This window comes from Bos indicus x Bos taurus, chromosome 15 (genome assembly GCF_003369695.1).
Source record: "Bos indicus x Bos taurus breed Angus x Brahman F1 hybrid chromosome 15, Bos_hybrid_MaternalHap_v2.0, whole genome shotgun sequence".
Lineage (NCBI taxonomy): Eukaryota > Metazoa > Chordata > Mammalia > Artiodactyla > Bovidae > Bos > Bos indicus x Bos taurus.
In genome coordinates, this window is record NC_040090.1 from 2,262,083 (window position 1) to 2,272,592 (window position 10,510).

The following is a 10,510-nucleotide window of genomic DNA, read 5'->3' on the forward strand; positions in this document are numbered from 1 at the left end:
TTGCTGAAGCTTGGCTTGGAGAATTTTGAGCATTACTTTACTAGCGTGTGAGATGAGTGCAATTCTGTGGTAGTTTGATCATTCTTTGGCATTGCCTTTCTTTGGGATTGGAATGAAAACTGACCTTTTCCAGTCCTGTGGCCACTGCTGAGTTTTCCAAATTTGCTGGCATATTGAATGCAGCACTTTCACAGCATCATCTTTCAGGATTTGGAACAGCTCAACTGGAATTCCATCACCTCCACTAGCTTTGTTCGTAGTGATGCTTTCTAAGGCCCACTTGACTTCACATTCCAGGATGTCTGGCTCTAGGTGAGTGATCACACCATTGTGATTATCTGGGTTGTGAAGATCTTTTTGGTACAGTTCTGTGTATTCTTGCCATCTCTTCTTAATATCTTCTGCTTCTGTTAGGTCCATACCATTTCTGTCCTTTATCGAGCCCATCTTTGCGTGAAATGTTCCTTTGGTATCTCTTATTTTCTTGAAGAGATCCCTAGTCTTTTCCATTCTGTTGTTTTCCTCTATTTCTTTGCATTGATCACTGAAGAAGGCTTTCTTATCTCTTCTTGCTATTCTTTGGAACTCTGCATTCAGATTTTTATATCTTTCCTTTTCTCCTTTGCTTTTCACTTCTCTTCTTTTCACAGCTATTTGTAAGGCCTCCCCAGACAGCCATTTTGCTTTTTTGCATTTCTTTTCCATGGGGATGGTCTTGATCCCTGTCTCCTGTACAATGTCATGAACCTCATTCCATAGTTCATCAGGCACTCTATCTATCAGGTCTAGGCCCTTAAAACTATTTCTCACTTCCACTGTATAATCATAAGGGATTTGATTTAGGTCATACCTGAATGATCTAGTGGTTTTCTCTACTTTCTTCAATTTAAGTCTGAATTTGGCAATAAGGAGTTCATGGCCTGAGGCACAGGCTGCTCCTGGTCTTGTTTTTGCTGACTGTATAGAGCTTCTCCATCTTTGGCTGCAAAGAATATAATCAATCTGATTTTGTTGTTGACCATCTGGTGATGTCCATGTGTAGAGTCTTCTCTTGTGTTGTTGGAAGAGGGTGTTATGACCAGTGCATTTTCTTGGCAAAACTCTATTAGTCTTTGCCCTGCTTCATTCCGTATTCCAAGGCCAAATTTGCCTGTTACTCCAGGTGTTTCTTGACTTCCTACTTTTGCATTCCAGTCCCCTATAATGAAAAGGACATCTTTTTTGGGTGTTAGTTCTAAAAGGTCTTGTAGGTCTTCATAGAACTGTTCAACTTCAGCTTCTTCAGCGTTACTGGTTGGGGCATAGACTTGGATTACTGTAATATTGAATGATTTGCCTTGGAAACGAACAGAGATCATTCTGTCATTTTTGAGATTGCACCCAAGTACTGCATTTCAGATTCTTTTGTTGACCATGATGGCCACTCCATTTCTTCTGAGGGATTCCTGCCCGCAGTAGTAGATATAATGGTCATCTGAGTTAAATTCACCCATTCCAGTCCATTTCAGTTTGCTGATTCCTAGAATGTCGACATTCACTCTTGCCATCTCTTGTTTGACCACTTCTAATTTGCCTTGATTCATGAACCTGACATTCCAGGTTCCTATGCAATATTGCTCTTTACAGCATCGGACCTTGCTTCTGTCACTAGTCACATCCACAGCTGGGTATTGTTTTTGCTTTGGCTCCATCCCTTCATTCTTTCTGGAGTTATTTCTCCACTGATCTCCAGTAGCCTATTGGGCACCTACTGACCTGGGGAGTTTCTCTTTCAGTATCCTATCATTTTGCCTTTTCATATTGTTCATGGGGTTCTCAAGGCAAGAATACTGAAGTGGTTTGCCATTCCCTTCTCCAGTGGACCACATTCTGTCAGATCTCTCCACCATGACCCACCCGTCTTGGTTTGCCCCAAGAGCATGGCTTATTTTATTGAGTTAGACAAGGCTGTGGTCCTAGTGTGATTAGATTGACTAGTTTTTTGTGAGTATGGTTTCGGTGTGTTTGCCCTCTGATGCCCTCTTGCAATACCTACCGTCTTCAGTAATGATAACATAACAACTTATCAGGATTTGCTATGTTATCACCTTCCTGCCATATGGGAGACCTGTGTTCAATCTCTGGGTTGGGAAAATCCCCTGGAGAAATGAACAGCTCAGTTCAGTTCAGTCACTCAGTCCTGTCCAACTCTTTGCAACCCCATGGATTGCAGCACAAATAGTCTCCCTTGTCCATCACCAACTCCCGGAGCTTACTCAAACTCATGTCCATTGGTTCGGTGATGCCATCCAACCATCACATACTCTGTCGTCCCCTTCTCCTCCTACCCTCAATCTTTCTCAGCATCAGAGTCTTTTCCCGTGAGTGAGTTTTTCGAATCAGGTGGCCGAATATTGGAGTTTCAGCTTCAGCATCAGTCCTTGCAATGAATATTCAGGACTGATTTTCTTCAGGATTAACTCACTGAATCTCCTTGTAGTCCAAGGGACTCTCAAGAGTCTTCTCCAATTCCACAATTCAAAAGCATCAGTTCCTCAGTGCTCAGCTTTCTTTATAGTCCACACATCCATACGTGACTACTGGAAAAACCATAGCTTTGACTAGACAGACCTTTGTTGGCAAAGTAATGCCTCTGCTTTTTAATATGTTGTCTAGGCTGGTTATAGCTTTTCTTCCAAGGAGCAAGCATCTTTTAATTTCAAGGCTGCAGTCACCATCTGCAGTGATTTTGGAGCCCAGAACTATAAAGTCTCTCATTGTTTCAATTATTTCCCCATTTATTTGCCATGAGTGATGGCACCGGATGCTTTAAGCCAAATTTTTCACTCTTTTCTTTCACTTTCATCAAGAGGCTCTTTAGTTCTTCTTCACTTTCTGCCATAAGTGTGGTGTCATCTTCATATTTGAGGTTATTGATATTTCTCCTGGCAATCTTGATTTCAGCTTCTGCTTCATCCAGCCCAGCATTTTGCCTAACATATAAGTTAAATAAGCAGGGTGACAACACACAGCCTTGATGTACTCCTCTCCCAATCTGGAACCAGTCTGTTGTTCCATGTCCAGTTCTAACTGTTGCTTCCTGACCTGCATACAGGTTTCTCAAGAGGCAGGTCAGGTGGTCTGGTATTCCCATCTCTTTCAGAATTTTCCACAGTCCATTGTGACCCACACAGTCAAAGACTTTGGCATAGTCAATAAAGCAGAAATAGATGTTTTTCTGGAACTCTCTTGCTTTTTCCATGATCCAGTGGATGTTGGCAATTTGATCTCTGGTTCCTCTGCCTTTTCTAAAACCAGCTTGAACATCAGGAAGTTCACAGTTCACATATTGCTGAAGCCTGGCTTGGAGAATTTTGAGCATTACTTGACTAGTGTGTGAGATGAGTGCAACTGTGCAGTAGTTTGAGCATTCTTTGGCATTGCCTTTCTTTGGAATTGGATTGGAAACTGACTTTTTCCAGTCCTGTGGCCACTGCTGAGTTTTCCAAATTTGCTGGCATATTGAGTGCAGTACTTTCACAGCATCATCCTTTAGGATTTTAAATAGGTCAACTAGAATTCTATCACTTCCACTAGCTTTGTTCATAGTGATGCTCCCTAAGGCCCACTTGACTTCACATTCCAGGATGTCTGGCTCTAGGTGAGTGATCACACCATCGTGATTATCTGGGTTGTGAAGATCTTTTTTGTACAGTTCTGTGTGTTCTTGCCATCTCTTCTTAATATCTTCTGCTTCTGTTAGGTCCATACCATTTCTGTCCTTTATTGAGCCCATCTTTGCATGAAATGTTCCCTTGGTGTCTCTAGTTCTCTTGAAGAGATCTCTAGTCTTTCCCATTCTATTGCTTTCCTCCATTTCTGTACACTTGTCACTTAGGAAGGCTTTCTTATCTCTCCTTGGTATTCTTTGGAACTCTGCATTAAAATGGATATATCTTTCCTTTGCTTTTAGCTTCTCTTCTTTTCTCAGCTATTTGTGAGGCCTCCTCAGACAGCCATTTTGCCTTTTTGCACTTCTTCTTCTTGGGGATGGTCTTGATCACTGCCTCCTATACAGTGTCATGAACCTCCATCCATAGTTCTTCAGGCACTCTGTCTATCAGATCTAATCCCTTGAATCTACTTCTCACTTCCACTGTATAATCATAAGGGATTTGATTTAGGTCGTACCTGAATGGTCTAGTGGTTTTCCCTACTTTCTTCAATTTAAGTATGAATTTGGCAATAAGGAGTTCACGGTCTGAGCCACAGTCAGCTCCTGGTCTTGTTTTTGCTGACTGTATAGAGCTTCTCCATCTTTGGCTGCAAAGATATAATCAATCTGATCTCAGTATTGACCATCCTGAGATGTCCATGTGTAGAGTCGTCTCTTGCGTTGTTAGAAGAGGGTATTTGCTATGGCCAGGGCATTCTCTTGGCAGAACTATGTTAGCCTTTGCCCTGCTTCATTCTGTATTCCAAGGCCAAATTCGCCTGTCACCCCAGGTATCTCTTGACATCCTACTTTTGCATTCCAGTCCCATATATTGAAAAGGACATCTTTTTTGAGTGTTAGTTCTAGAAGATCTTGTAGGTCTTAATAGAACCATTCAGCTTCAGCTTCTTCAGCATTACTGGTTGGAGCATAGACTTGGATTACTGTGACATTGAATGGTTTGCCTTGGAAACAAACAGAGATCATTCTGTCATTTTTGAGATTGCATCCAAGTACTGCATTTCGGACTCTTTTGTTGACTGCCCACTGCACTACTCTGGCCTGGAGAATTCCATGGACCATGGGGTTGCAAAGAATCAGACAGAACTGAGTAACTTTCATTTTCACTCTCTTTCACTTTCATAGCAACACTCTAGTTGTGCTTTTAAAAAATATATTACCTCATTTAACTGTTATAATAATTGTTGATCTAATTACCATCTCATTTTATAGAGACAATGAGGCTCAAAGATGTTATTTCATGAACAATGTCTCCTAGGTTTTAAATTATAGGGCTGCTTTTGAACACATATGTACCTCTTTTCAGAACCCAAGCTCAACATTCCATGGCACACTTTCTTTTAAGAATTGCTCCTTTGGCTATGTATGCCTCTACGATATGCAATGAATAAATATAAGCTTTAGTTTAAAATAAATTCAATTAAATTTCAGTTAGGAGCATGCGTCCTGGAAATCACTCTGCCTGAGTCCAAAGCTTGACTCTGTCAGTTGATACTCAGATAAACTTGCTCAAAACACTTAACCTTTTGTAGGTTTGTTGAGAGGATTAAGCATATTTAAGCATGTTAAACTTAAATGTACTTGGAGTGAGCACTGTATAAACTTAATCTGTTGGTAGATTCAAGTGATTTGTTTTGGAAGATGTGTTTATGGCAAATGTGTAATCAGTCAGTTCAGTTCAGTTGCTCCGTCATGTCCAACTCTTTGTGACCCTATGGACCACAGCACGCCAGGCCTCCCTGTCCATCACCAACTCCTGGAGTTTACTCAAACTCACGTCCATTGAGTCTGTGATGCCATCCAACCACCTCATCCTCTGTCATCCACTTCTCCTCCCTCCTTCAATCTTTCCCAGCATCAGGGTCTTTCCAAATGACCTTCTTCACACCAGGTTGTCAAAGTATTGTGTGATATAAGACTGATAATAATCTCTTTCTGCACCTCAGTTTGTTCATTTGCACAAGTGGGAAATTGACAATGTAATCTGCATGGCTCTTTCAGCTTCAACAGCATGTAACTGTTAGATAATTCATTTGCTAAGTTTTTTATTCCACCCTATGCTTTATTTTTCCCCCCACTTTTTTTGACTGTTTTGAGTCTTTGTTGCTGCTCATGGGCTTTCTATAGTTGTGGTGGGTGGGGTACTTTCTAGTGGTGGCACATTGGCTTTTCATTGCCGTGATTTCTCTTGTTGTGGAGTTTGCACTCTAGAGTGTGTGGGTTTCAACAGTTGTGGTGCATGGGCTTGGTTGCTCCACAGCATGTGGGACTCTCCTGGATGAGGAATCCAACCCATGCCCCCTCCATCAGCAGGCAGCTTCTTAACCACTAGACCACCAGGGAAGACCAAAACTATGCTTTAGATCAGAGAATCAAGAAGAATAATTTATTGCCATCATAAAATGATAAAATAACAGGGTGTTTATATAATTCCAGGGCAAACTCTTTGCTGTTTACCAGATGCTCTTTGCTTTTTCATTACTACAGAGAATTTAGAAAATTCCCATGGAGAATGGCACAGAGGTGACGGACTTCATCCTGGTGGGTCTAACCAATGCTCCAGAACTTCAGATCCCCCTCTTTATTGTGTTCACCCTCATTTACCTCATCAGTGTTTTGGGAAACCTGGGGATGATCACACTGATCCTGTTGGACTCCTGTCTCCACACCCCAATGTACTTTTTCATCATTAATCTGTCTTTGGTGGACTTTGGCTACTCCTCAGCTGTCACACCAAAAGTGATGGCTGGGTTTCTTAGAGCAGACAAGGTCATCTCATACAATGCCTGTGCTACTCAGATATTCTTTTTCGCAGCCTTTGCCAGTGTGGAAAATTTCCTCTTAGCTGCAATGGCCTATGATCGCCACGCTGCAGTGTGTGAACCCCTACATTACACCATCACCATGAAGAAGAGTGTGTGTGCCCATCTGGCCATAGGCTCCTACGTCTGTGGATTCGTGAATGCCTCCATCCACGTTGGGGGCACGTTCAGTCTTTCTCTGTGTGAGTCCAAGCTGGTCCATCACTTTTTCTGTGATATTCCAGCTGTCATGGCTCTCTCTTGCTCTGATAAACATGTTAGAGAGGTGGTTCTCATTTTAATTTCAGGCTTTAATGTCTTTTTTGCTCTTCTGGTAATATTTATTTCCTACCTTCTCATATTTATCACTGTCTTGAAGATGCACTCAGCTAAGGGATACCAAAAAGCTTTGTCCACCTGCGCTAGTCACCTCTCAGCCGTCAGCATCTTCTATGGGACAATCATCTTCATGTACTTGCAACCCAGCTCCAATCACTCCATGGACACAGACAAAGTAGCCTCTGTGTTCTATGCTATGGTCATCCCCATGCTGAACCCTATAGTCTACAGCCTGAGGAACAAAGAGGTGAAAAGTGCATTCAAGAAGGTTTGGGGGAAGGCAAAATTCTCTCTAGGATTTTAATGCTGCATGATGTACAATAATCTAGTTTTGTTCCTCTTAAGTCTTTCCATTCACATTTTTAGACTTGAAGTACATTTAATTGCTAAAGTTATATTCTTACCACTCAGAAATCTGTTGTATAATAAAAAATAAAGTGTATGTGATACTTGAACTAAATATGGCTCAAGTAAAGCATAAGATATTTTGAGTCCTGCTTCTTAAAAATATTTCTAATGGTTTTTGACCTATTCACTTGCTACACAGGCATTTTCTCTATCACATGGCAGTGCAAACATACATGTAAATCAGTAGGACCAGCAAGTTCATGAACAGAAACACATATGTATGCTCTGTGTGGGCATATGATCACATACGCATTGCCCTGGTAAATTTGTGGTATAGGTGGTTTATAATGCAATAATTTAAGATAATTTAAAGGTATTAGAATGCAAATTTATGTCTAATCTTCTTTATTTCTTTAATGGAATATCTGTTTTAAGAGCCTTAATTGGTTAAAAAAAAAAAAGTTATGTAATCCTAAATGAAAGGATGGGCTTCATTGGCACATTTTATTGAAAGACACATAAATATCACATTCAAATGAAGTTATATTTCTGTCTTGGCTGAGTCATTTTGTAAAACCAAATGTTCACATTACAATTTTCAAAAGGATAAACGAACTTGAATATAAGAAAAATAAAGGAAAATAAAAGCATTTTCCATTATTTATATATGACCACAAAGTTTAATGATATTTTTTAAAAATGCAGAGAGTATTGATAACATTGTGCATTTTCTGTCTGCAAATGCTTTGAAATGGTTGATGCGTCTCATTTGTTCATACTTTAGTTGAGTTAGGTCACATTTTTTGCTCTCCGAGTCTTCTCCCGGCTCCATTCACACCAATTCCCTTGCTATTTCTTGACAACTTCACATGTTTCTGCATCAGAGCCTTTGAATTTGCTGCTCCGAGTGAATGTCCTTAAATGTTATCCTAACCCAGAGACTTCCCTGACTATCTTTATAAAACACTCTCTCATCCCCTTACACACCAACTCTTAACCCTGTATTTTTCTTTATAATCCTTATCAACACTCACTCATGTATATTTATTTGCCCTCTGGTTTGTTAACTATTTCTCCCTGTTAGAATGTAAGTTCCTAAGAACAGTGACTTTATCTCTTTTTCTCATCATGTGATTCTCTGTATTTAATGGTTATGTGTTTCATAGTAGATTCTCAGTAAACAATTATCAAAAGTACAAATAAATTGAGTCTTTTTTGCATCATATGTTAAATCTTTGAACTGCTGATGATTATATTACAGTGTATTCCCCTTAGTAAAATCAAAATCAATTAGGGTATTGGAACATAAATTTATGTTGAACCTTTATTTATTTAATTGAAAAATTGTCCAATGTAGAAGAGTTTTGCCATTTTTCAAATGAAGGTATCATTTTATTGGCACATTTTATGGAAAGCTACCTAAGCATAGCATTTAATGGATTATAATAATATTTTCATCTTGACTCAGTCATTTTGGAGAAATGCATCTTCACATGATAATTTTCAAAGACATAAAATGACTAGAGTAGAAGAAAACTGGTGGGGCAGAGAAGTGAGGAAACGCAGAAACAAAGGGAAGTAGTCAAGGGAGACCAAATAATAACAGTTTAGTAAGTAAGCAAAGTCTAGGCCCTTTAGTTCCTTCTCAAGGGCTGTAGATAATATTCTGGGCCACAGATACTGAAACCCCCACCAGGTGGAGACATGATGATACGTAATGACCAGACTATAGTCACGACATAAGCTGCCACAATTCCAAGAATTGGCCAAAAAAAAACCATGGGAACAAAATGACCCTGGAACTGAAGCTTCATTGTCATTAAAACAATCAAAAGGACACTGGTCAGACCACTGAAGACCAGTTTCAAGATGACTGTATTGTGTCTACATGTAGCTCCCCCTCTCAGCCTATGAAAGCTTTTGCCCTCTGATTGTTGGGGTTGGGGACAGAGCTGGCCTTTGGACAGGAGTCTGCCCTTCCCGCCAGTTGCCATCATCCAAAATGAAGCAAATTTTCCTTTCCACCAACCTTGCCTTTAATGACTTTTGAGTGGTGAACAGTCAGAACCCACTCTCAGTTACACAATGAACTTTTGGAATCCACAGCATCTGATAGATCATCTGAAACCATCTTAAACATTTTTTCCTTTGGAATTATGTCTCATTAAGTGGTGAGTAACATCAGATAGATTCTATATAGTAAGTCACAAAAAACACAAAGATAAGAAACTATTAAAAGTTTTTAATATTTGATTCAGTTTGGAAAATTACTTCATATGCTGAATGTATAATTAACTCTAATAACTCTAAGGGCTTCCCTGGTGGCTCAGATGGTAAAGCATCTGCCTGCAATGCGGGAGACGGGGGTTCAATGCCTGGGTAGGGAAGATCCCCTGGAGAAGGAAATGGCAATCCACCCCAGCACTCTTGCCTGGAAAATCCCATGGACGGAGGAGCCTGATAAGTTACAGTCCATGGGATTGCAAACACCCATATTGAATGTAAATATAACCTATATTCAGTAAACTAGTATGAAATATAATTATCACTTGATTTTTGCCTTCCAGTGATCTGTAATAATGCTACACAATGGTATTTGTTCCTTTGCCTTCTCTATCTCTATGCAATTAGAAGCATTCAGCATCTCAAGGTTTATAAGACTGTGCTTTAATGCCTTAAGGCAGTCATGCTGATTCTAGCGGGACAAGCATAAGTTTATCTCACCAGCGTGTGTTGATGGGATACTAGAGACATTCCCTCTAGCCCTAAAGTCCATGCGACGAGGAATGTTTCTCTTGCTAGAATCATTTTGTTATTATTATTTTAAATATTTTTAAAATTTTAGAGTACTCTAAAATTTTAAAAACAGTTTACAGAGGTATTACTGACAATTCCCATATACACATTCCCTGACCCAGTTTCCCCTACTGGGACTCTCTTTACCATGTGTGAAAGGGAAACTCTGTCAGTCGTGTCCTTCTCTCTGTTTCTTCAGGTCAGAATACTGGAGTGGATAGCCCTTCCCTTCTCCAGGGGATCTTCCCAACCCAGAGATCGAACCCAGGTCTCCCGCATTGCAGGCAGCTTCTTCACTGGCTGAGCCACCAGGGACCTTTGTCAAACCTGGACATCAACATTGGCATTACTACTATTTAAGCTTCAGATTTTACCTGGATTTTGCAATTTTTTCCAACCACATTTTTTTCTCTTCTAGGAGACAACTCAGGAACAGCATTGAGTGGACATCTCACGGTTCCTTCATCCCTTCTTGTCTATAACAGTTTCTCAGTTTTTCCTCATTTTTCAT

The 10,510-nt window shown here is 40.1% G+C and overlaps 1 protein-coding gene across 1 annotated transcript; it reads left to right on the top strand.

Moving 5' to 3' along the window:
* Positions 1-6,220: 6,220 nt before the first annotated feature.
* LOC113904628 (olfactory receptor 5B2-like) lies at positions 6,221-7,159 on the top strand. The gene has a single exon (XM_027561755.1). The coding sequence runs from the start codon at positions 6,221-6,223 to the stop codon at positions 7,157-7,159; it is 939 nt and encodes a 312-aa protein (XP_027417556.1).
* The last annotated feature ends 3,351 nt before the right edge of the window (positions 7,160-10,510 follow it).